Raw genomic sequence first — 27,600 nt, 5'->3', positions numbered from 1 at the left:
TTTATCTGCCAGTTTTGCAGAGTTCATTGCAACACAAGGCTGCATAGGTTTAGGCGTAGGATGTGAGATGTGTGAGAGACCTTAAAGCTACGTCAGTATCTAGTTTCCATCACACTCTCTTCTGAGGAAAAAAGCAGATACGTCAAGTTAGGGAAATAAATAATGTACTTTAATAATAATACTCTTACATGGTGCCTTATTTAGAGGCTTAGGATAAAGGGTGGAACCAGAAGTACTGAATATCAGCTGTGAACCACATCTCTCATGTGGAGACAAGAAACAGTTTTCTGTCCTTTTGTTTTTAGCTCTCAATTCCCTGTCATTGTTTGTGGCACCTGTCTTTGGAATGATGGTCAACTGTCTTTTGCTTGAAATTGTTTTGCCATTCCTTGGTGAGGTACTTTCCATGAAGAAATGTTTTATTCAGAAATTATTTTCACCAACATTTGAGAATTTTAGTGTTGTATTTGATGTGATAATAGGAGTCTATCCATTGTCTTAATTGACATATATGCGGCCAGAGTGGGTAAGATTTTGTCAGAATTTAAATAAAATACCTTTTAAATGGCCTTGAGTAACTAATAAATAGTGTGTATAGGGTGCAAGAGTAAGAACAAAGTTAATATAACTGAGCGCAGCATTAATTTCTTTTAAACTGTGTACAAGCATAACCTATTGGAAAGTGAGTTACTGTAAGTCTATTTAATTGGGGGAGAAGGATTATGAGAAACATTTCTTTAAACAGAGTAGCCTGATTGGCAACAGCTTCTTGTCTGAAAGTTAAAAGAATAATCAGGCAAGTCAGAAGTTGAGTTGACTGACAGCTGTAGTCCAGAAAAGCCTCTGAGGATTCTCTCCTGTCCTGATAAATGAGCAAATGGGTTTCTTTGTCCTTGATTATCTTCCTGCATTTTGCTGTGATGACCATCAGTTGGGAATCCATCCAGCAGCTTGAAATTTCTAGATTAATCCTATGTATCAAAATCCTTGCTTGTTGCAGTGGTTTTGAATATCTTCTGAGACATGGAAAACAATGATGTTGTACTGTAATGTCAGACTGGATAATTAGAAGTCATGAGTTGGTTTATATATTTAAAAAAATCCTCCGAAGGGGAAAGGAATAAGCTATTTTACGTGTCTGCTGTGATAAGGATAAGAAGCAATGGATTTAAATAATGAGCAAGGGAAATTTAGATGTAAAGAATGAGTTGCAAATGGAAAGTTGAATACTAGAATGCATTGTCTGGGAGTATATGGGATGTTGGTCACTGGAGGTTTTAAAAAAAAAAAAAAAAAAAAGATAAACCTGTCAAGAGGGGGTGGGGAGACAAAATCAGTAACCTTCTAACCCATTTTCCTATGATTCTTTAAGACTTTCCAGGTGCATTTCATTTAATCTGTAGACATGTTTGTGCACTCCATTTTATTTTACTTCAAAAGTAGCATAATTGTTAAGGTTAGGGCAGACTTGCCTTCAAAGATATGCACTCAGCTCCCAAGGAGTATTCATCTGACACTGTAATGAAGTGAAAGTAGATCTGTACTATTCTCGGTATATGTGATGGAAGACAAGAGGAATGCTTTCCTCCCTGGCAGCAGCTGGGAGTGGTCTGTAATCTAGTCTGTGTATCTATCTATCTATCTATCTATCTATCTATCTATCTATCTATCTATCTGCAGCAGTTGAACTGTTTTCTTTCTGTTTTGGATGCATTTGAGAACAATGCTGTCCTGTTGGAACTTCCAAAGGGCTCTAGCAAATGTCCTGCCTGAGTTAAAAATATATTTCTTTCCTTCTCATTTCTAGAGTCCCCTCTCACCCTAAATATAGTGAATCCCTCCATCACTGAGCTCATATTTCTTCCTTATGTTCTGTTTGCCCTGAAACAGCATTATGCAGACATTGTCACAGATGTCTCTGCTACTTGGTAGTGCTCTTTTATAGTGACGATGAAATGTTGAGCAAAATCACTCAAAATCACTTTCCAATAGCTGCTGCTTGGGGTGATGATAACATCCTTGCCAATGAAAAATAGTTTATTTTTCAGGTTTTTTTTGTCAATCATCTTTAAACTTTTTTTATAGACCTTTCTTTGCCTTGGTGCCTGAGTTAAGTCCTCATTTTTTTTTTTTTATTTTTAATTTTTTAGATTTCCAGCACTTAGACCTTAGAGTAAGATGAGTTTTTGTAGAGTCCCTTCTGTTGTCTTAACAAAGCTATTTTATTCTTTGGATATGGTCGCTATTTATTTTGGTTTGGAAAACCCACACAATTTGTTAAAGCTCCTTTAAGGAAATGAGTTTTTGGAGTGGACTGGGCACTCTGTGTTTTGACTCTGATGTAGCAAAGACCATTTGGACCACTTAGCCGTTAGCTGTGTCTGTGTTGGAAGGCAACTTGAGTTACATGGGCACCGCTCATAAGAGAAGATATTTTTCTTAATGAGCCCTGCAGTTGGCAGTGTTTTCAATTAATTGAAATGGCACATTGTGGAAAAGTAGCTGTTGTTTTGTTACTGTGACATGTCACAACTGACTGTCAGTTTGGATACTACAGTAGCTATTTACTCAAGTTGGCCATTCTGTGCTGGCATAATTATTTGCAGTCAAATTCATTAGATTAAACAACAAAATTAAGTTGCTTGTGCAATGCTTCCATGTGCTGTAGAAATCTGTTTCAATGCTTTATTATATCTGAATAATAAAAAAGCTTTTAGAAGCAGGCTGGGACTCTACTGTTATATGAGATTGCCACCAATGTGAACTGAAAAAGAGGACTGTTTTTTTTTTCAGGAAAAAAATTATCAGCAGCAAAAACTTGTATATTCAAAGCCAGCAGTGAGCCCAAGATAATTGAGTCCTATAATTTTCTGATAACAGGTACAAGTTTTGAAATAAACAGATTTTTTTTTTAGCATTCTTATTTTAAATAGATGGCATACCTGATGCTATTTCTGTATGTCTTTTCCATTATCTTCATGACAGTACAGGAGATTAAAATAGTATTTGCTGGGAAATTATACTTTGCAGCAAGAAACTGAAAGCCATTTTTAAAGGACTGTCTTACGAACAAAGATACAAAAGCCCCTTTCTGTTATGATTATGCTACTAAAAAGGCTATGCTCCCTTGCTAAAAGAGAGAAGTTGCTTATTAAAGTGTTTTCTTATAATGTAGAAACAGAAAAGCTAACTTGATTTTTCCCTTGTAGAATAGCGTACATACAAGGTCAGATTTTCATGTAAACTGGAGCTAAAGTTGTCATAGAGAAAAAGCTAGCTTGAGTGAGTGTTAAGGGACAGCAGCAGGGACTGCATATTGGTTTTGTCATATTTGGCTTTCCTATAGACTGTTGCATTACTTAGAGTAGGTGACTTGGACTACCTGTTTCTTTCTTTCCCTGCCAGCCTGAAGGCACGTTTCCTGTTTTGCTGATATATTACGCATGAGAAGAATTTCTGTGAATAGAACTGGTGGTAGTATTTACTGTTTTTTAACATAATGTAATAATAGTAGTAATTAAAATTTACAGATGTAGTTGACATACACCATTCTTATTTTAACTGGAAGGCTTCATTTCCTGTATCATCCATCCTCAGATGAATTTTTCTTCTATTTTCTCCAAAATCAACGTGGTAACATAGTAAAAATGGTAGCCTACATGATATCCTGTGTTATGATAGTATTTGCCTTGTAGTGTAATCAAAATTAGAAAGTGAAGCCTAGTAATCAGTAAGGCCTGAAAACACGTAACATGGGGTTAGTGGCCGTTGGAATCTTTCACGAAGGGGAGCTTTCTAAGGGAGAAGATAAAGTTATAAATAATGCCCTCTGCAAAAGACAGATTTTTTTTTTTTTTTTTTTTGTCCAACACTGAAGTTGCCCTCTGCGAGCTGTGAAAACGATGTCTTTTGATCACTTACTATTATGTTCATGCTTTTTTGTTTTCGCTACCTGTTTCTAATGAAGAACTTTGTGCATGCATGGCCCCATTGTAACTGGGTCAGTGCAACCTTTCCAGTGTCAGAATAGTTCCCTTTTTCAGCCAGGTGGTTAGGATATGGTACTGTTGTTTTTAAAAAAAAAAAATTTAAAAAAACCCCACGTTGATTTGTGTTTGAGTGTTAAATTACAGAAAGATCTAGACTTGCTAAAGAAGTTCAGGTCAGGCAATACACTCAATTTGTACAGAGAAATGGTGCAAAAGGCAGCAAACATAAAGACACTGGTACTATCCTTAAAGCAAAAGCTACTTGCTGCAGATATAAGTACACTGGTGCTTTGGTTTATATACAGAGCTTTGTATGTCATGAGCTGGGTACTGGGATGTTGGTGGTATCTTTTTTGGTCCTTGAAATACAAAACCATTTTATGTTGTTATTTTAGTTCAGGGTTATCTCTCATTATTTCTTATGTTGTAGATAAAACTGTATGTGGACCTTTTTCTTTTGGGTGTTTGTGTGGTTTTTGTTTGTTCTTACTTTCTCAGTGTGGGAAGGGAGAGAAGAAAAGGACAAGAGAGATCTTTTTAACACTTGCATAGTAAAAATAACTAACTGGTTCTTCCTTAGATAGAATCAATCAAAGTAGATTGCATTGAGTGGATAATTGAGTGGATATTCTGAATAGCACATGGATTATATTTTCCCAGGAGTTGAGTTAGTGATGAACTCTACAGAAAGCCTTTGAGAAAAAATACTTTTGTCTTATAATCAAAGTAGTGTGCAGTAAATGAAGCCAGATTGTAGGCTTTCACCTAAATCTTCTCTCTCTTTTTTTGCATGATACCTCTGGTAGTATTCTTTACAGACTTTATTCTTAGTTGAATTGACTTGAGATTGGATATACTGCACAGAGTTGTATTGTAGTATTAGCAGTTCATATCCCAGTCCTGATGTGCCAAGACTTCATGCAAAACCTGTAATTTCTCAAAGCTGGTGGTTTCTGTCTAGTGAGTTCGGTTGTTTGCTTGTTCTTCCACTGTTTTCTTCAGACATTTAGCTGGATTGAAGCATGCTTGTTTTGATTGTCTGAGACCTGTTTGGATGCAGCATTTATCTCAACTGTTGTATGGCACTTTGGAGAAGCAAGACTGAAGACAGCAATCGGAAAACAGCAGTTTTTTGATCAGGGTCTGCACAACTTGCATCTGACGTGAGTTGTGCTGCCCATGTGCAAAGTAGTGTTAGGTGTGCTTGTCACGGTCCGTTTGGATTGCTCAAATTTACAGGTCAACATACTCTGTAAATTAAACTTTATTTTATGAGCTTACTAAGAAGGAAAACAAACACATCAAAGAAGCGCTCAATCCCCTTTGTACTGACTAGTCTAACATGTGAATTCACTAGTTTATCACTTAATTCATGAAGTTTGTGACTCAAAAAGTTCTCTAATTCATAACTCATCACTTGCAACTTGTAATTCACACATCTGTGAGCAAAATAGTTGCCAGACCAACAATAAGAGCACTCATCCTTCCTCCTCTGTCACGGTGCGGGCATCCCCTGTATCACACAAGGAAGCATGAAAGCCTCAGCAGTCCAGCTGCTGTTGGATCCACTTCAAAATCTTTCTGGGTAAGCTGACATATTTATACCATCCAGCTTGGAAGTTTGGTCTGTACCATTGCTGTGAGTTAGGGGATTCTGAAGAAACTGCCAGACAATCAGTACACAAAGATAATGGCTGCAGGGGACGGCAAGCTGCAGGTGGCAGTAGCTGCATAATGACCTTTAGCCCTTCCTGGCCATTGTGTCTGCCTGCGTATTGCCCTCACTTCAACCTAATGGAGCTGCTCCAAGCATGCATCAGCCCTTAGCATGAGCTGTGTGTCACCCAAAATCTGAGCAGGCTTAGAGTTAGTCAGTCTTCCTAGCTGGAAAAGATTAGCAGAAGTTTCAAGGTTTATGTTCTTGCAGTTGAATGTCACCTGTACTTACCTGATCATCTGAATCCAGCCCTTGGCAAATATCACTGGGGCAGTAGCGAAGGTTGGTTGTGTGGGGACCCTCATTCTGTTCTGGCACTTTTCAGGGATGGTGACACTAGGAACCACTAGGCTTTCTTTACCAAGCCACAGAGAATTGACTTGCCTTAGGAACAGTAGCTTTATGTTGGCATGTGGAAAGCAGGAGTAAAGTCAGAAAAACAAAGGTTTGTTCGGTCAAAATGATATGAAGGACCTTGTTTTAAGTATTTCTAAAGGTATTGTCACAAAAGTGCATGGAACTATAGAGAGGGAATATGAACACAGAAGAGAGTTATAACTATATCACTGTATAGTCATTTGTTCTGCATCCACTAAACAAAAATAAATTGTCTAGGTGCAGCAGGGGGTTGTTGATAGAATATAAGGTTATAGTTTCAACTTTCCATGAAGCAGTAAAAAACCCACAAGTACGTGTTTGTTTTAAGACCACAGAATTAATCTTTGTAGACTTGCTACTTGTGACAAAAAGAATATTCCTTAATACGCAGTCTAAAACCTTTGTTTCGTTTTATAAGTCATTGGAAATTGTTTTCTAGCTATTGTTTTTGCAAAGTGTGCAATAAAAAAGACTTGTGAGAAGGAAATGCTGCATGAATTACAGTGTCTGAGATCCATTGTTTGACATCCTTGACTAAAAAATTATATGGTATACAGGATACTCTCCGAGTAACAATTTACTTCAAATGAGATGTTGTCTCAAAAGTACTTTTGCAGTATTGGAGCTCTAGATTTTGCTTTGAGAACTATAGGGAAGTTTTCTGTTCCCTGGATGATACTGACAGTGTCTTTAGAGTGACAATGAAAATTTCAGTCAGTTTTTAAGACAGCACCTGAAGCAACCTGTCACAGGAAAGAACAAAAGGTCAGAGCAGCGCAGTAGAATTTATTTCTGATATTTTTTGAGTTCTCAAGAGTTTTGGCCTGCCTTTAAAGTAGAGTTTAGGGATGCTACCTTTGACTGATTCTGTTGATTAAATAATTAAATCTTTTTTTTCTCTTTTACCTGTCAGCCTGCATGGATGAAATAATTGGCATTTGGAACATTCAGAAGCTTTTAAGTGAATTATAATTCAGCATGATTATGGATCATCCTTTGAAAATGAAACAAAGCCATTTGAGATGTAGTGTGGCTTTGAGCATGCATTATTATGGTGTTAATCTAAAGGATCTGTACTCAGATGTGAGCTGTAGTATGAAGTCACATTTAGACATGTCAGTAGGGCATTTGAGCTATGTTATTTTTCTTGGTGAGTTATAAAAGAGTGTGTTTCACACATGTGACAGGGGAAAACTGTCAGCACTAAACATGGTTTAGTCCATAGTTTCTCTGCAGGTTGGGCTTATTACTAATTTGGATGAGAACTGCACTTGGGGTTTATCCCAGGGCTGTGATGAGTCAGCCTATATGAGGAACACTTCAAGTATCTGGTCAAAAACTTTGATCTGTTTTGCTGAGTGAGGGGTTGTCGTGATTTCAGCTAGGACAGAGTTAATTTTCTTCCTAGTAGCTGGTATAGTGGTGTGTTTTGCATTTAGCATGAGAATAATGTGATAACACACTGATGTTTTAGTTGTTGCTAAGCAGTGTTTATACTAAGTCAAGGACTTCTCAGCTTCCCATGCTCAGCCAGTGAGAAGGTGCACAAGAAGCTGGGAGGGGGCACAGACAGGACGGCTGACCCAAACTGGCCAAAGGGCTGTTCCATACCCTATGACATCATGCTTGGTATATAAACTGGGGCGAGTTGGCTGGGCGTTGGTCAGTGGATGGTGAGTGGCTGCGTCACTTGTTTTTCCTGGGTTTTGCTCCTCCTCTGTCGTGGTGTTTTCCTTTTCATTACAATTTTTTTTAAATTTTGATTATTGAACTGTTCTTATCTCAACCGACAAGTTTTCTTACTTTTGTCCTTCCAAGTCTCTCCTCCATCCCACTGGGGGTGGGGGTGGGGGCTGAGGGTGAGCGATCGGCTGTGTGGTGCTTGCTTACTGACTGGGGTTAAACCATGATGGGGGTAGGAGTCCAGATTATTTTCTGTATTGCAGTTTCTCCACTTACTGTGTCCTTGCGGGATGGATGCACTGTGAACAGGATGACTGGTTCTAATCTTCCTGCTTCTCAGAGGTTATAGCTACCGAATCAAATTCTTCAAGAGAGAAGTACTTTCTTTACTCTACTCTTGGCCAAGATGGAGAGAATACTGACTGTTAGGGTATGTGATAAAAGGCTTGTCTGCCCTTGTCAGGGGGGGTTGCTGCCAAGGGGTAGGGGACACATTATGGAATGCAGGGAAAGAGCATTGCAGTAATACACAAGACTTATGGGATGTCTAGGGCAGGAACAAAAGGGAGAGCAAGGGAGGGGTCTAGGTGATTTGGGGAGGAACAAGTGTGGGAAAATAGAGGGATAAGGGGGTAGAAAGGGTGGCTCTCATGTAAGCAGGGCTGGTCAGCATGCTTCTCTCGCCATGACCTGTGTCTGATCAGTACAGTCTGGCCTGACTTCTTATTAAACTCAATTTCTAACTGTTTTCTTGGGCTAGAGACTCTTGTTTACTGTGTACATGTGCGTGTATAGGGGGATCTAAGTGCCAGCAACTGGAGTATATGTATTTCCCACTAATGGACCTTCATCCTGATCAGCCAGAGAGAGGAACAGGATGAGGCTATTAGTACTGTTTGTGTTTGTGGGAGTGCTGTTCATTTCTGTTTGTGTTGATCTGCAGGGCTTGCTGTGTATATAGGCATCCATGTGTTGTATAGGTGTGTTTATGTCTGTGCCCCCTGGGATTGCATTCCCAGCTTTCTTTAAGAGTACATGGATAGAGAGAACATCTCCTCCTTTAAGAGTGCATGGTTAAGGACCTTTTCAATGTAAAAAGGGGATAATAAGCCATAAAAGAGAGCATACACAGACACAAACATGACCGACAAACTACAAGGCAGGCAGTAATAAGAACCAAACCTGGTCAGCCATACTAGTTGCTAAGGGTATGTGGAATGTGAGAATGTTTATTTCATTGAGGTTATCTGATAGAGGTCCAGTGGGATACCAAGGAAAGGGGGAAGCAAAATATACGGAGACACAAACCTGACAGACAGACGTAACGGGGGCAAAGCAAAGAAAGAAACCTTGTCAGTCACACTTATTGATGGGCTATCAAAAACCTTCAGGCAAACCAGTACTTTGTAACTGATAAGGATGCAAACCTGAGGATCCAGAATGTGGGAGGGATGTCACTGGAACTGTGCAAACTGGTGAAGAAATGTGCAGTGGAAGGGGTCGGGGAGGAACAAAGGAGGAACAGACAGAAAGGAGAACTATAAAAGGGGCTGGCTGCATTTAAGATGACGCCAGTCCGTACACTTGTCTGACTGAGCCCTGCGTCTGGTAGACGATAGTCTATCTTCCTATTAAATCCTTTCATAATTTTCTCTCTGTCTTATGTCACTCTTTGCCATGTGTGTGTGTGTGAGGTCTGCAGGGGTTAAATACAAGGACTTCTTGGGGGAACTGGCGTTGAGTGGACACTGGACCAGCAACTGGAGTCAGACCAGGGGTATGGGTGCCCTCTGGCCTGTGGTGTCACCTACTGGAACAAGCGAGGGTCCTAGTGTCAGTATTTAGAGGGGCCGTAGCTCTCTGGATCTAGCGATGGTCCTACAGAATTTGAGCCCGGGGTGCCAGCTACGTGAGGGGACCAGTGGGAGTGAAATTGGTGCCAGCAACCGCAATCAAACTGGGGGTGTGGGCACCCCTAACTTGTGGTGTCAGCAACTGGAGTGAATGGGGTCTCAGTGCAAGCTACTGGAGCAGATGAGGGTCTTTGCCACCAGCCACTGGTGCAGGAATGGTATGTGTCCTGAAAATCAGCTAATGGGAGGGACCAGGGTAAGCGAAGCAAGTCAGGGGCTCAGCGCTGGTACCTGGGGCAGGACCGCAGGTCAAAGCCTGTCTGCCTGGTGTCAGCTGCTGTGGAGGCAGCAGGGAGGTGAGGGTCCATATCTTCCCCCAACCTGATGTTTGGTGTGGGGGGAGGGAGGTGTAATTTACCAGCAGACTTCAAGCTGGACTAGCCAGCGAGTAGGAAGCCTGAGGTCCGGGCATGGGGTCAAGCAAGCAGAGGACTAGTTGCTTGTATTGAGGGGGATATGTGAATGTGGAGTGCCTTTGAGATGAGTGTGTGAATGCTGCATGTTTGCTAGTGAGGACCAAGCTGGACCAGCTGGCAAATAGAAGATCCATGAAGTGGATAAGAGGGTCTGGGCAGTGTTATAAGATGGACAGAGGGGCCATGCTGGTACCTGGAGGGTCTGCAAATGTGCATGCACTCGTGAATCTAGAGAGTGGTGTGCATGGGCCTGCACTAGTGAACTTCAGTCTCTACCAGTTGAAGAGGAGGAAGGGCACATGGCTGTCTATACTTGGGTTTTATGCAAGTCCTGTATGTAGGTGCTGTTTAAGGCAGTGCCTTGTCTGTGACAGACTATAACTGGACATGTCAGTGTCCTGCATATGTGTCTTTGGGATACATACTCAGCTTTGCTACTTTTTGAACCTGCAGCCACATCCCTCAGCCTGGCTGGACTGGGCTCCAGTGGCCAGGTGGGACAAAGTCCTGGGCCCAGAGCTGTGGGAGGTGGTGTCCACTCCTGACATCCCTTAATACCTGGCTACTTCTTGGACCTGGGAGCATGGAGCTATAACAGCTTTATCTCTGATGGGCTGCTGAATTCAGCCCTCTCTAAACACTTATATTAAACATCAGTATGAACTGATAAATTCATTACCTAGCTGTTCTTGAAAAGGTCACATCTTAGTAATCATATCAGAAGACAGACTAATTTACCTTCTCCTGAAGCACTGCCCCGGCCACTGCTGACCATTTGCACACTTTTAGGGAAACCATATGACATCCTTGTCACTTGTCAGCAATACTAGTTCTGCCCTCCAGCTAGCTTGTGCAATTTCTGATTTTTAGGTACGGTAGGTTTAAGTTACAAGTGAGAGATGCTCTGTCACTGTGATACAAATCCGCTCTGCCCTTGGTGCTTTTCACAGAGAAGAGAAGGCTGATATGACATGATCTAGCTAATGTGAGCTTGATTGTTGTTTACAAGTTTATTACTCAATTCTTTTGGGTAACTGGCTTCCCAAGCCTTTTAACTATGTCCCTGAGCATCTCTAGGCTTACTTGCGTGGAAGTGCTTTTCTTTCAGCACTGCATGCTGCTCTCATTTTATCTTGTCTCACCTTGTACCTTAGAGAAGTATTGGGACCAGAGGACCTTATTCCATGAGGGGATCAGCCTGTGCAGACACTGTCCTCTGCATAACAGCAGCAAAAGAATAGCAGTGTCAAGAGTGTGGCCTAGAGGTGGCAGGTTCCTAAAATCATGACTAGAATGGGATTTCTGGAAAGGAAGACTTTCCAAGGGCAATCAGTTTGGTCTGTCATTCATTCTGCTTTTACAAGAACAAAACTTCTAGAGAAGTGTTGGGTTTTTACCTTTTTCTAACAGAGTGCAACAGGTAGTAAGTACTTGAAATCACAATAACCTTTAGCAGCCTGTCTCTGACTGTAGTCTATTTCCACACTTTCAGCTCCACCTTCGAAACTGTTACTTACCATTTCTCCTCTTAATAAATGTCTGAGGTGGTTTCATTTTGTATTTGAGAGATGCTGTCCTTTCCTCAGCTCTCAAAAGAAAGCTGAATTTGCATTATCACCACTGGATAATGGCTGCAGGGAGACAGTCAATTTGAGGTACACTGTGATTAAGGTTGAGCATGCATCTGTTTTCAGATTTAAAAAATTGGGTTCAAATCTGGCTTGAGTGTCAATCTAGTAAATAGGGGTAATTGTGTCTTAGTTTCAGTCACTTTTCAGAGGTCATGCTGTTCTAAAAGTGGCATGTTGTTCGTTGTGTATTAATTAATTCCAGTGCAGTTTAATGATAGGCTTTCAGCTGCATGCTTTATTTCCAAGACAGAAGGGAAGCATGGCTGAGTGCACTCCAGAAGAACACTGCTTTCTTTGATGTAAGGAGGCACAGGGCTGTGGTGGGGAGAATCTAAGGACACTCTTGTTCCAGCAGTCATGGCTGCCTGTGCACATTATCAAGCTTGAAAGGCCTTCACAGTGTTTCAGGAGAGATGCAATAGCCCTGATTGTGATGGGTGACTGAACACATTTTCCTTCAGAGCTGCTCAGAAAAGGCTGACAAATGCAGTTTTAGGAAGGCTTCTGGAGCAGCTCATTGTATGTGTCTTTATTGCCACCTTCTGGAAAGGGAGAAAAATAATTGTTGAGTAGATTCTACAAACATCACACCCTTTATTTTTGACAATACGCATGCCAGCTTTTTTTTTTTTTTTTTTTTTTTTTGTGCATGTACTTATTAAGATTGGCAATGGAAGACAAAAGTATGTGCAAAGCAAAAATAGTATGCTCTTGATGCTCCTGGATAGATCACTGTACTTCACTCTCTTTTGTTTCTTTCATCATTATTTTGCATTTTCTGTAAATAGCCTGTTTCCACAGGCAGTTTCATCTTAGGGGGCTTGGTTTTTTTAGCAGCTTCTTGCAATAAGATTGCAGAAAGAAAAATAGCTTGGAATAAGCAATTAGCAAAGCTGATATTTCTTCAAAGTGCTCTCTAGAACATATATGCAGCTTGAATTTAACAGCATCTTTATTTTAATGAAAACAAGGTGGAATTTTTCAGAAGCACTTGTTCCTAATCTGTACCTAATGAACTGGAATTCCATGAAGTGGAATTTTTTTTTTTTTTTCCCTGAATTTCAGTAAGAATGTTTACACCATGACCAAATATTTTATAATAATCTACTTCCAGATGTATAACACTACAACCAGACTAGCTTACTGAAGAATTACATGTAGGGAAAAGGGGGGAGCACTGCTTAATTCACATATTAACAATGCATGTTTTATTTAACTGTTATTATAATTTATGGAAATCATATTGAGGCTTCAAGAAAGTAGACCCTGATGCATTTGAGAGGAAGGGGAGAAATGAACCATGAAGTAAACAGTACCTTTTGACTGGTAATTCAGAGACACAGATATTAACTCAGTCACGCAATATCTAGTATGTTATTTTATATGTGTATATATTTTATATATACTATATATTTTTATATTTTATATATAGTTTATATCTTATATACAGTATATAAACTATATATAAAAATATATGTCTATAGTTAAATAAACATATATTTTAATATATAAACAAACCCAAGGAAACTAGAACAGGAGCTAGATGGACAAATGATCTCAGATGATATATTAGAGCATTTAAGGTGGGAGACTATAAAGCGGTGACTTGCATATAGTCACACAGGGGAGTCTCTAGCAGAGGCAGAAGCAAATCTAGATTTCCAGAATGCTAACCATAAGGCCACCTGACTCCCCCAATTGTTGTTGTGTACCCCCACTCCAAACTAAATATCTGTCTTGCATCTTTGCTTGAATTTCTTGCAGAGTTTCTGTAAACATTTCTAGTTCCAGGAATGAAATACCTTTTTCTTCTTCCTCTCTCTTAAATGAAGTCGTCTTTTTATCAGCTGTCATCTCGGTAATGAGACTGACTTCTGCAGTCTGCAAGTAGATTTCAATTGTAAGTTTTAACCCACGTAAAGCGACAACATGCCTTGAGCAATTCCTGAGAGTGCTTCTAAAATATGTTAAAATATGAAGGGGGCAGTGAGATATTAATGCCACTTTCAATTTTTTTTTTCCATGTTTTTTTCATCGCGATTGAAATCACGCATGAAGGTAGTGGCATTAAAGCATCATCTGTTGTGCAGCTAAACACAACAGAGGAGATATTTTAATGAAACTGTTCTGGGGTAACTTTTTCTGTGTCTGAGTATAGGTTTTTAGCAGCCTTTACGTATTTAATGCCTTGAAGCCAGTATCCCACTGCAGATGATACCCATTGACAAAAACAGTATATATTGTAAGATATCATCGCAGACCTCTAATGTCTTTTTGGTAAACTGACTCTCTTTAAAAAAAATACAGTTGGACTGTGCCGTAATGACAAGATACTTTGTGGTCTTTTTCTTCAGGTGAAAAATGTGTTCTGTATGAAGGCAAAGGAAGGCAGAAAAAAATCAGTACGTGCCTTAGTGGCTATTGGAAATGGTAAAGGGGCTGCAGGTATGTGTGTTTACTGTCTGTAAAAGATGCCAAATTAGTCATTGTTTGTAATAGGACTTTGGGAGGCATGGTGATTTAAAGGGACTTTTTATACTTAAAAAAAAAAAAAATTACCCTTTTTTCCACTGGGCAATATTGAAATACCTGTAAGAATTTTGAGTTTCATCTATAAAAGTAAGCTTTATAGTCAAATTATATATGTATTCATTTGGACAGCTTGTTTTGTACGAAAAAGAAACTGGGAAAACTAGTAGTATGTGGTTAGGTTTGGAGCATATGTTACCCAGTGGTAAAATAATTTTTTTATTTAACTCTAGAGTGATAGAACTGACACTGGTAGATCCTACCGGAAGGGATCAATCATCTATGCTTTCCTGTACACACTGTTTCTTTTTACTGTAGATACTGTTCATGTTTAAAAAAAAAACCAAAGCCTGAAAGTATTCAGCCATGCATATCTGCATTTGTTTCACCTAGCCTTAGGCACCTAGCTGCAAAGTGTAGTCCTTTACTCCCAAGTCAAAGAAAAGAATCAGGCACCTGCAAAAGGTGCCTGGAATTGCAGGCAGGCTGACATGCCTCAGGAAATATTCATCCCCTTGCACTGATGGTAGAAGAAAACACAGCTGAGTGTGCTGTTCACAGAGGTGCCTGTGCTTGACTAAAATGAATTTGGGCCTCCATGCTTAGTAGAGCAGATAGAGTCATAAGAAAGTAGGAGTAAGTGGATTTGTCTTTCTGGTTTTGAAAATCACTTTAATGTTGTTAGGGTTCTTGGGGTCTTATTTTCCTTTGATCTAACAGCAGAGACCACTTTGCAGCAAAGGGCAGCATGACTGGTTGTGCATTTTCCTGGGTTATTTTCTAGCTAGTGTTAGTATTTCTAGGTAGAATTAGTATAAATCTGTCTTTTTTTTTTTTTTTTTTTTTTTTTTTCTTCTCATTAAGTCTCGGGAGAATCCCTTGGAAGTATTACTGCTTTTAGTTAAAAAGGGCTTGTTTACTGGTAGTCTCAGCTAGCATCTTGATTCAGAAATCCGTAATGAATCTGTCAAATTAGAAGACCCTGAATTTCCTTCTGATTCAGCCTCTTTAGGAAGCTTTCTTGTTTTATGGAAGTTAATAATAATAATAATAATAGTAATAATAATAATAATTCCAATTTATGGGCTTCCTACAAATACTATATTTACACTTTTAAGGAAAAATAGAATACTTGGGGTCCTTGAAGTCCGGTCTCACAGTAACTTCAGTGATTTGAGGCTTGGCCTATTTGAAGGCTTTCTCTGTTATGACTCTATAATGGTCTCTTCAGCAAGCAATTTGAAGTCTAATCATAGAAATGCTGTCTACAGCATAAATTAAATAGGACAAATCAAAGAAATGTAGGATTATGACAGATCATCTGATACGAGCTTTGAAAAGACACCTTTTTCCTTTTCTTTGTCAGCGAAGACTGGAGAAAGAACACTGGTCAAAGGCATTCCGTTTAATTGTGATTTCCTCGTAACGGAACTCTAAGCACAGTTATGCATGCAGGGTAGTGATGACCAAGCTCTTTCTAGAAGCAATCGAACCATCTCAGTGTGGCATCTAACTTGGATTAGGTAGCCCTGGATCCCAGCTGATATCATGGTACTGCTTCATATGTTAGTAAGATCACTCACAGCAAAGACACAGATGACTGATACCTGGCATGTTGTGCCATGTTCCTCTCCCCAGAAGTTTGGAAAATGCTGCGATGAAGTAATGACAATTCTTTCTTCAAGTGAAGTGTTTAGCAGTCTTGGCCAGAAGAGCCTTTGAGTTGGTCAGAATTGGTCTTTACAAATAAGGAGAAAAGAATTCACCCTACTGCAGCTTTTTATGGGGTTGTATGCAAAGTAAAAAGTTGCAAGAAAAATTCTTAATTGAATCAGTTATGGCTGTTGATGGGAAACTCAGTGTAGAGAAGGCTGAAGTAGTTTCTGTGTTACAGTTGCAGATTTTCTAAACAAGCAGGTCCCATTTAAAAAAAAAACCACCAGCCAACCAAAAGAAAACAGATATGGCCAGACAAAGCTGACAAGCACATATTAGTACTTTAATGCAATGGTATAGCCAGGTGTTTATATATTGGATATTACTGTATATATAATACTTACCAATATTACATATTGGTAAAGCAAAAGGAGACATTCCATGATGTGGTGGTCACTGTCACTGTCTTTTAAAAAAAAAACAAAAACCAAAACTGTCGCTGTCTTTTTAAAAAATCTGTAAAGGCTAGCACATATTCCCAGAAAAGTATATTTTCTCTGAAGGATTTTCTGTTTCACTTTGTCAGTTACAAAAATTGTTGGTCATCCTTCATTTGACAGTACATGCTTTGCTTTTGGTAGCCAGCTTTTGGGATGGGTCAGATTCCGAGACAGAATTATAAAAGATAATGCTACTACCGCTTAATTGTAAGGGCATCCATAAAGAAACCATGCAGCCACCCTTACAGCAATGAGTTTCTTGCAGGTTTCCGGTTCTTTTATTGAGGAAATAGTGTTTATCTTTCACTCAGTTTTCAAATACCAGGAGTTAAAGACTTTTTTTTGTTGCAGGATAAGTTTTATTTAAGGAGCACCCTTGAATGTGCTAATTTTTTCTCCATAAGGAGATAGTTTTCATGCATTTTCTTGCGGGTACAAACTGATGTACATTTAAATTCCCATTAGACCTCAAATAGACTTAGAGATAAAACAGCTGTCCAAAATGAAAAGAAGAATCAGCTACAAAAACCAAAGTGAATAGCTGTGAAGTAGATAATCCAAATAATAGAGGATTCCTACCTCTATCAGGAGGTAGGAATATGGCATGTATTGTATTGGTGACAGAGTACAGCAAATTGCATTTGCATTGCTATATGATTCTAGTAAAGAAAATCCTGCTTTCAGTGTATATGCAGAGCATCCACCTTTTGGATGTAAATAGTCTCCTTTTATTATGAGCTGAATAGGTATCTCTGATGATGGGATGTATGTAGGAGCTTTAATAAGACAACTGTTTTTCCAGTCAACTACAGTTTTGCAGAACTTCATTTATGTGAAAGATTCAAGTCCAGATGTGTTCCTCAAGCTGAATTTAATTGCAGTTTGGAGGGAAGGAAAGTTTCTATATAGAGGAAGGTGTGTTCTCCAGCAGAAAGATATGCTACTCTGAAAAAATTCTTCCTACCTCTTCTTTGGAAAGCTTTTTCATGAAACATGTTATCACTTTAATCCATATGTGCTGAATGATTGAACTGAGGTTGCCCAGGTGACTTCATTTTTGGCATTTTCTAATCTGTTGTGTGACTTCACAGCATTAATACACTCCTGTTGTGCTCTCTGTGTGTGTATAAAAGAATAGCACAGTTTCCTTGCATTTTCTTGTGCAGGAGTTAGAAAGTGACAGAGACCTCTGAGTGCATGGTGCATGCACAGGGAAAGTTGTCTCAAGAGGTAGCTGATAGCAGACACTACCCTTGACTGTCTGCTTCTTCCACAGCAGCCTCCAGGCTTGCGGTTGTATCCTCTTTGCTTGTAGCACCACAACAGTCAGCATGGTATTTCTTTCCTAGATCTCTTCCAGCCCATTTCTCCTGTAGTGTCTGCATGAAATTCGTGAGTCAGTGTTGGCCAATGGGTCCAATCCCATTGATTTTTGGATTAGGCTTTTGGATACAGGTACCCCACAGCCCCAGCTAACACAACAGAAACATCAAAGGACCAAAAAAGCTAGATCTGCTGATTTGAAGTTAAATAATTTTAATTCAATCTACCTTGACATTGTTGGACTACAGAGTTTGTAAAAACAGTTGTCACATCCTAATGTTCATTCCATACAGTCAGTTGATGCCCTGCTCTGAGCTGACTGCAAATATTCCAAGACTGCCGTCAAGTCTCTTCATCGCTACCACAGTTCACCTGGTAAATAGGAGTAGGTCTGAGGGTTCAGAGAGAATTAGGTAGCAGTTTGTAAACTGGAAGTCTGTTTTCCCTCTGTTCTACAAGCATGCATTTTTTGCAAATGCTCTATTATGTTAAACCTGTTTTTCCTATTCTCTATTTTGCTAATAGAAACCCAGGCTCCTTCTTTGCTTCTAGGGTCTTGGAGCTACTCTTTGTACAGATGTAGTTGATATATCTGCATCAGCTTCCTTTTTTTTTCTTCCTTCCCTTCTTTCTTTTTAAGCAGAAGACTGGACTTCTTTTGGCTGAAGCAGTCACCAGTATTCAGTTGTTTTGAACACGTTTGGACAAATATACAAAAGAAATTACTTAAGCCTTATTTGTTTTCATTTGACAACAAGCAATTGGCATCCAATTGTGAGGTATTCATAACTCCTAAACTGTTACTTTCTATGGTTTCTGTGGTTTTCTCTGGACCATTTTCTGAGTATGATCTCTGCAATGGAGCGGAAATAACAGGTACTAAACATGGTTGTGAAGTGCTGTTTTTTCCCCTCTGCTTTCTGAAGGTCCTGCCTCATGTATTTCTCAGTAATAAAATGACTCTTCTGTCTTGCAGGTTTTGCAATGGGGAAAGCAGGTGACAGGATGAATGCTTTACGGAAAGTATGTTGATTGAATTATTTGTTGCTTGATGACAAGCACAAATAATTTATACCTACACCTTTTTTTTTTAAATAATCAGTATGTTTTGTAGTCTATGCAAAGAAATAAGTCCACGTGCATGATTTGTCCATCTTGATACAAATAATCATAGAATCATGGAATCATTTAGGTTGGAAAAGACCTTTAAGGTCATTGAGTCCAACCATAAACCTAACACTACCAAGTCCACCACTAAACCATGTCCCTAAGCGCCACATCTACACTTTTGAATACCTCCAGGGATGGAAGCTCAACCAATTCCCTGTGCAGCCTGTTCTGGTGCTTGATAACCCTTTCAGTGAAGAAATTTTTCCTAATATCCAATCTAAACCTCCCCTGGTGCAACTTGAGGCCGTTTCCTCTTGTCCTATTGCTTGTCACTTGGGAGAAGAGACCAACCCCCACCTCGCTACAGCCCCCTTTCAGGTAGTTGTAGAGAGCGATAAGGTCTCCCCTCAGCCTTCTTTTCTCCAAACTAAACAACCCCAGCTCCCTCAGCTGCTCTTCCTAAGAATTGTTGTCTAGACCCTTCAACAGCTTCATTGCTCTTCTTTGGACACACATATTGAGGTTACCCTTCAATGAGATTTTGTTAGTGCACTCTTCATTTTCTTTCTACTCCCTTTTCTATGGTCTATACCTATCCCCGCCTTGCTCACTTGTTTCCAATATCTATATAGCATACAATCTGCTTATACAGTTAGTGTGTAGTAAATTCTCTCTTACACATGCATAATGACCTTATCAAGGCTCCTTTAGACTTCAAATGTGTTACTTGCCTATCTACATTAATACAGTTTGTGTTGTAATGCTCAACTAAGCTATCAAAGTAGCAATGCTAAAATGTACAAAGTTTGATAAAGTTGTTATGATATTGAGAAATCTTTTTAAATATTAAATCTGGTAGGAAAAAGCTGTTCTTTAAAGAGAACATTTTCATTACCAGAAAGTAAATGGTTTGGATGTGGCAAACCTGTTTTCCTAAGTTTTCTTTCTTGCTTTTTTTGGTCTAGTTAACCGAACAATGGTTAAGTTTCAAATACTTTGAAGAAAAAAATCAAGAAAAATGTTTTCTGCTTTTATTCCTTAGGCAAAGAATAAAGCAATACGCTGCTTACATTTCATAGAGCTATACCAGAACCACACAAGTAAGTATTATGATTTTTTTAGACTCCTCCTTTAACTTTCAATAAGTACTGAATATACCAACAAGAACTGGTTGCAACTAGTTACAAAGCATAAAAAGATGTTAACTAAAACTTTTCTGACCTGATGCATTGTTGTCCTGGTTTCGGCTGGCATAGAGTTAATTTTCTTCCTAGTAGCTGGTATAGTGCTATGTTTTGGATTTAGTATGAAAATAATGTTGATAACACACTGATGTTTTAGTTGTTGCGAAGTAGTGCTTACACTAAGTCAAGGACTTCATGAAAAATCTGAGTATGAGGAAGAAGGTTAAATTGTATCATGTGAGCTCACTTCAAATGAGGATCGTTGGAGGCATACAGACACCGTGTTTTTCAAGTGAAGCTTGGTTTTGTATACAGTAGTAACATAGTATTCACAGATGTGTAAACATGCCTCACCTATTCCAGAAATTTACCTAAATTAACCCCTCTCTTTAAAGAACTCAGAGGAGAGGAAAACCAACTTCCCGTTCACAGTTCTGTAAAAGAAAGGTACTCCTTAAATGTACTGACCTAAAGCTTTTCTAGAAGGAAGAATTTAGTTGTAATGCCTTTTTTTTCCCTCCCCTCTAGTTTACCATGACATTACAGTGAAATTTAAAAGCACAACCATCCGCATGAAGAAGCAAAACAAAGGTAATTAAAGCTGCCTGGAAATTTTGAAATTTTATTAATTACTGACTGGTATTTATTTGATGTTATATTTGTGCAATGTCTATTTACTTCAGAGATGGATCATTTGGTGCTAGTCTGCCATATTTTAATTGTTGAAGATGATAAATTATTTTTCATTAGAAATACCTACCGTTGATGACATGGCTTTGTTATTGTAAATTGGGATTTGACCCTCTTACACTGCTGGGAGCTCTCTTCCTGGTTTTCTTTGATACTTCCTAAGTGTAGTTCTTTCTGCTCTAAAATACCTAGATGTGGAAAGGTCTAATCTAATAGCATAGATGTTGGAGGCAAAGGCCTTTAGAAGAACACTGCAGGTTTTTCTTCCTACCGTATGCCTCACACATGCTTTGGAGAACTGATAGGCTCATTCCATTATTTTTCAGTGATTTTTAATAGCTGTTTTCAAGACAAGATTCAGGGGTAGTTTAGTATGTAGTAGTGGGAGTGTTTCAAATGGGAATCGGAGTGCAAGCCACATCTGTGTGCCTGTCCCTTCTAAAGCCATACTGGGATAGCATGGGCAGATACCTTCCCTTAAGTGCCTCAGACTACCTGTGGTCATGAGCTAGCGCCAGGACAGCATCCAGCCTGCTACTTCCTTGAGACCATTGCTGCTTTATTTTTCCTAAAATCAAGAGCTCCCAGTGTGGAAACTAGAGGGATTATCTATGCTGGCTTCTTGTTGTGCACCATACCAGCATATAACTCATTGTTGCACAGTAGCAGTGTTTTCATTTCTCCATCTTTGCAAGCTGTTCTTCACTTTGATCCCAGCTGAACAGGAAAATGCTTCTTTAGACTCCTGTAGGTTAGATGTGAGTAGTAGTGAGTCCATGCCTGGTAGCTCTCAGCTCACAGGTCTGTTCTTGCACAAAGCTACTGTTAAGTGATGTTAGATGTGCAGCTGCCTCCTCCAGCTGCTTCAGCCCAGGACCCTCCTGCCCAACCACTGGAGGCCAGCCTGGTGCCCAGGGACCCAGGGCCTCCGCCCAAGCTGAGGGATGTGGCTGTCACTTTCCCTTTTTCAGGTTCAACCAGTAGCGAAGCTGAGTATGCATCCCAGAGACACATGGACACACACAGGCACACAGGACACTGACATGGCTGGCCACAGACAAGGCACTACCTTCAACAGTACCTACATACAGGACTCGCATAAACATAAATGCAGACAGCCAAGTCCCCTCCTCTTCTTTGGCTGGCAGAGATAGAAGATCACTAGTGCAGGCACACACAGCACTCTCCAGGTTCACAAGCACACACATATTTGCGGATCCCTTGAGTACCAGCACAGCCCCTCTGTCTGCACAGCACCCCTGCCCAGATTCTGGGCCCTCTTACCCACTTCAAAGGTCCCCTGCTTGCCAGCTGATCCAGCTTGATGCTCACTAGCCAACACACGTGCACTCACACACTTGTCCGTCATCCATTCCACGTTCACAAGTGCCCCTGGGTATATGAGCACAGACCCCCTGACCACCTGATGCCCTCGCCCAGACCTGAGGTTCCCCTACTCACCTAAGTCCAGCTTAAAGTTCGCTAGTAAAAACACATGCACACCTCATGCACACCAGGATTGGGGAAGATAGAGATGCTCTGCACCCCTAGCAGCCACCACCAGGCAGACAAGCTGTGACTTGTGGTCCTGCTCCAGCCACTGGTGGGTTTGTATAGCTCTCTTGATTCTCACACTCCTCCCAGTCTGGGTCTCCCCTGGCTTACAGTCTTACCAGTTGCAAAGTCCAGGTTGATCTTCCTGGAAGTGGCACTTGTAATTTCTTGATAGCCCATCAGTTAGTGGCGATGTTTGTTTCTTGTCATTGTCTCTGTTTTGTCAGGTCTGTGTCTCTATTTTGTTTCTGGTTTCCCCCTTTCCCCTCAGTTTCCCAACTGACAAGGTCCCCAATCAGATAACCTCACTAGAATAAACATTTTCACACTCTCACATGCTCTCATCAATTAGTGTGGCTGACCAGGTTTGGTTCTCATCCCTACCTCCTTTATCATTTGTTGGTCAGGTTTGTGTCCCTGTATGTTCTTGTCACTCTCCTTTGATATACTCTTACAGCTACCAGCCCATTGGAAGTACTTGCAATTAAAAATACTTTCAGTCCACAGTGGTACTAAATCACTGTCAGTGGTTGTGAAGTATGGCAGCTCAGCATGTCTAGTGTCAACAGTTCTGCACCAGCAAGACACAGCACAGATTTTATCATCGAACTGGAAATTGACAGAGGGCCATGACTGTGTTCCCCTCCCAGCTTTAGCCAGAGATACACAGCCCCCCACACATTGTCCGTCAGTTGTGTGTGTGCTGTCTCTAATAGCTTCCACATGAACACTGTCCTTTTGAAGACATGTTGCTGACTTTCTGCTATCCCTTTCTTCACCTTCAGAGCTGTTGCAATATGTGCTTTGCCAGTCATTTACAATGACAGGGATACATCCAAAACAACCTTGTAAACTGCTGTCATGCTCTTCGGGATTGCAACATAAAAAAGTTTTAACATGTGAGGTAGTTTGAGGAGCTAAAGGTTAACTTATTTCTAATGCATTGCAGTTTTCAGTGTGATCCATTTTACCTTCTAGGGTCTTTCTGTTTTGAAGACCTGCAGTGATGACATGAGGTCATTTCTTTGCATGAATCTTTTGAGTTAGATGTTTGTGTACAAAGGTTTGATTTGACTTGTTTAGCCTAACTTTGCTTTCAGGACGGATAAAGGTAGCTGCTGTTCTATAGAAAACAGATCTAGTTTGCTGCAGAGCGCTCTTAATTGGTCCTCTAATTTTAACGTACAGGTAGGAAACTAATTTATTTACATGGCTAGTTCTTTGTAAGTCACTTGAGTTTCATTATGATAAGATCTAAACTGCAAGAGCATTTAATGATTAGCTTATGATAAGTCCGAAACTTGGGATAATTTTCTAGTCAGAACACTGTCATGTTCAACTACTTAATTCATCAATTTCTACAACTTTTAAGTAAGCTGAAGCATTGACGCTTTGGACATACTATTTGATTTTGTGTATCTGGTATTCTTGTTCTGTGCTGTCGCATTAGTAATATGAGAGTACAATTATTAATGTTCAGAGTTGCTAATGTATTTTGAAAGCGTCTAAAATTGTTATGAACCTTCAAGACAATTTTTATTAGATGACATTTTGATTCTGGGATGAGGGGTTTTTTTTAATCAGTGTGACAGTAAAGTCATAACATGGGCTTAGAAAAATCTTTACAAGTTAACAGGTATGGAGTCAGACTGTCTTATCACTTACGTTTCTGCAGTTTTTCTGCATTTAAGAAGCTCTCAAGGTGGTAAATTAGGTAATTGGGCTATAATTTTTAAGATAACCACTTCAGTTTAGTCTTCAATATAATGAATGAAAAACATGCATGGAGCAGGAGTAGCAGAACTGAACTACACATTTGACCATGCACAAACATACAAATAATGCTATTACTGTTAAATAGTAAAGGAACGTTTGCATTAGATGTTGTTATTTTCCTGTAGTGGAACACAGAATAAGACATACCTTCCCACCTCATCTGACATGTTACATTCATGAACCTCAGAAGCAAGAACAATCAGGGTCACCTTATGATTAATTTTCTTCACCAGACTGTTGTCATTATTTATTTCCATTTTTTTTATTAGATTTGAGAAACAAATTGCCTCTCCAGTACTTTCTCTTTTTCCCAGGAGGGATCCTTTTGTAGCTGACATACTACTGTTGCCCTGCCCAGTGAGGCTTTTCCATTCAACTTACGCAGTAAAAGTTGCATATCACAGAATGGTTGAGGTTGGAAGGGACCCCTGGGGGTTGTCTTGTCCAACCACCTGCTCAAGCAGGGTGACACAGAGCAAGCTGCCCAGGACCATGTCCAGGCAGCTTTTGAATATCTTCAAGGACAGAGACTCCACAGCCTCTAAAGGCAGCCTGCGCCAGTGTTCAGTCACCCTTGCTGTGAAAAAGTGTTTCCTGATGTTTCAGATGGTACCTCCTGTGTTTCAGTTTGTGCTCATTGCCTCTTGTCCTGTCACTGGGCACCACTGAAAAGAGCCTGGCTCTGTCCTCTGTGCACCCTCCCTTCAGATATTCATACATCTTGATAAGATACCCCCAAGCCTTCTCTTCTCCAGGCTAAACAGTCCGAGCTTTCTCAGCTTTTCCTGATAGAAGAAACGCTCTAGTCCCTTAATTGTCTTCATGGCTCTTTGCTGGACTCTCTCCAGTATGTCCATATCTCTCTCGTACTGGGGAGCCCGGAACTGGACACAGTGCTCCAGGTGTGTCTCACCAGTGCTTAGAGGGGAAGGATCACCTCCCTCAACCCACTGGCAGCAGTCCTCCTAACGCAGACCAGGATGCTGTTGGCCTTTTTTGCTGCAAGGCCACATTGCTGGCTCATGGGCAATTTGGTGGCCACCAGGATCTGCTAAGCTGCTTTCCAGCCATTCAGCCTGCAGGGCGTATTGGTGGCTGCCTCCCTGGGTGCAAGACTTTGCACTTGCCCTTGTGGCACTTAATGAGGTTCCTGTCAGCCCATTTCTCCAGCCTGTCAAGGTCCCTCTGGATGGCAGCATGACCCTGTGGTGTATCAGGCACTCCTCCCAGTTTTGTATCATCAGCAAACTTGCTGAGGGTACACTCTGCCCCACCACGCAGATCATTAATGAACATGTTGAACACAATTGGGCCCAGTATTGACCCCTGGGGCAGGCCACTAGTTACTGGCCTCTAGAGTTCACGCCACTGATTATCACACTCTGGGCCCAATTGTTCAGCCAGTTTTCTATCCACCTCACTGCCTATTCATGCAGTCTGTACTTCATCACCTTCTCTATGAGGATTTTACGGGAGATAGTGTCAAAAGCCTTACTCAAGTCAAGACAGATAATATCGACAGCTCTGCGTCTTATCATAGAAGGTTATAAGGTTGGTCAAGCATGACTTCCCCCTGGTGAATCCATGCTGACTGCTCCTGGTCACCTTCTTGTATGTTGTGTGCCCGGAAATGGTTTCTAGGATTAATTGTTGCATCAGCTTCCCAGGGACCTAGGTGAGGCTGACTAACTTGTAGTTCCCTGCATTGTCCAGTACCTCAGCCTTTTCCATGTCCTGTGCCACCAGGTCCCCTGTGCCACTCAGCACTGAGCCCGCATTATTCCTAGTCTTCCTTTTGCCACTTAGATACTTATAGAAGCCCTTCTTGTTGCATTTGACATCTGTTGCCAGATTCAGTTGGGCTTCGGCTTTCCTAACTGCATCTCTGCGTGCTCAGACAGTGTCTTTGTATTCTTCTCAGGTTACCTGTCACTGCTTCCATCTTCTTTCTATGTCTGAGTTTTGCAGGAGCATCTTGTTCATCCATGCAGGCCTCCTGGCATTTTTGCATGACTTCCGGCTTGTTAGGATGGACCACTCCTGAGCTTAGAGGAGGTGATCCTTGAATATGACCAGCTTTCTTGGGCTCCTCTTCCCCCCCAGGGCCTTATTCCACAGGACTCTTCCAAACAGATCTTTGAAGAGCCAAGGCTGCCTTCGACCTTCACATCCCTAACAAGCCCTTCCTTGTTTGTGGGTACGAGGTCCAGCAGAGCATCTTCTTTGGCTTCTCTGTCACTTGAGCCAGGAAGTTGTTGTCAGTGCACTCCAGGTATCTCCTGGATTGCTTATGCTCTTCTGTATTGTTTGTCTAGCGTCTTTTGGGGTGGCTGAACTCCTTCATGAAGACCAGGGCCTGTGAACGTGAGGCTCCTTCTAGCTGTCTGTAGAAGGCCTCATCCACTTGTTCTTCCTGATCAGGTGTCGTTTAGCAGACAGACATGCCCTACAATGCCACCCATATTGTCTGCTTTTTCATCCTTACCTGTAAGCTCTCAGTTGGCTCATCATCCAGCCTCAGACCAGAGCAGATCTCCATGCATTCCAGCTATTTTCTCACATAAAGGGCAACTCCACCTCCTTATCTTCCCAACCTGTCCTTTCTAAAGAGCCTGTATCCCTCCACTGTAGCACTCCATTCATGTTAGCCATCCACCATGTCTCTGATTTCAGCAAGACAATAGACCTGCAACTGCACACAGATCTCTTAATTCCTCATGTTTATTCTCCATGCTGCATACATTAGTGTACAGCCATTTCAGAGAGGCACCTCAGCATGCTGATTTCCCAGGAAGCACTTCTCCAAGTGCTTTGCAGACACTTCCTTGCTTACATGCAAATGCTGAACGTGACCCCACTCAAGCCCTGTTTTGATGATTTTTGCTTTCCCTTTCATTCATAGAATCGTTAAGGTTGGAAAAGACCCTTAAGATCATCGAGTCCAACCGTTAACCTAGCACTGCCAAGTCCACCACTAAACCATGTCCTCAAGCACCATGTCTACCCTTCTTTTAAATACCTCCAGGGATGGGGACTCAACCACTTCCCTGGGCAGCCTGTTCCAATGCCTGACTACCCTTTCGGTGAAGAATTTTTTCCTAATATCCAATCTAAACTTCCCCATGTGCAGCTTGAGGCTGTTTCCTCTCGTCCTATTGCTTGTTACCTGGGAGAAGAGACTGACCCCCACTTCGCTACAACCTCCTTTCAGGTGGTTGTAGAGAGCAATAACGTCTCCCCTGAGCCTCCTCTTCTCCAGACTAAACAGCCCCAGCTCCCTCAGCCACTCCTCACAAGACTTGTGCTCCAGACCCTTCACCAGCTTCGTTGCCCTTCTCTGGCCACGCTCCAGCACCTCAATGTCCTTCTTGTAGTGAGGGGCCCAAAACTGAACAGAGTACTCGAGGTGCGGCCTCACCAGTGCCGAGTACAGGGGCACTATCACCTCCCTGGTCCTGCTGGCCACACTATTCCTGGTACAAGCCAGGATGCCATTGGCCCTCTTGGCCACCTGAGCACACTGCTGGCTCATGTTCAGGCGGCTGTCAACC

The 27,600-nt window shown here is 40.9% G+C and overlaps 1 protein-coding gene across 7 annotated transcripts in view; it reads left to right on the top strand.

The window, feature by feature from the left end:
- The window catches only part of MRPS5 (mitochondrial ribosomal protein S5), a 74,804-nt gene that overhangs the window by 36,785 nt on the left and 10,419 nt on the right, over nucleotides 1-27,600 (top strand). For 6 of the 7 annotated variants that reach the window (XM_082306655.1, XM_082306651.1, XM_082306657.1 and 3 more), the window contains 4 exons: nucleotides 14,082-14,172; nucleotides 18,712-18,758; nucleotides 19,888-19,945; nucleotides 20,558-20,620. In XM_082306655.1, coding sequence (XP_082162781.1) covers nucleotides 14,082-14,172; nucleotides 18,712-18,758; nucleotides 19,888-19,945; nucleotides 20,558-20,620 — 259 coding nt within the window. The remainder of the gene's footprint in view (nucleotides 1-14,081; nucleotides 14,173-18,711; nucleotides 18,759-19,887; nucleotides 19,946-20,557; nucleotides 20,621-27,600) is intronic. The other variant, XM_082306656.1, reaches the window with a different exon arrangement.

This window comes from Platalea leucorodia (assembly GCF_965183815.1).
Source record: "Platalea leucorodia genome assembly, chromosome: 3".
Classification (NCBI taxonomy): domain Eukaryota; kingdom Metazoa; phylum Chordata; class Aves; order Pelecaniformes; family Threskiornithidae; genus Platalea; species Platalea leucorodia.
This window is presented reverse-complemented; position numbering and strand designations above follow the sequence as displayed.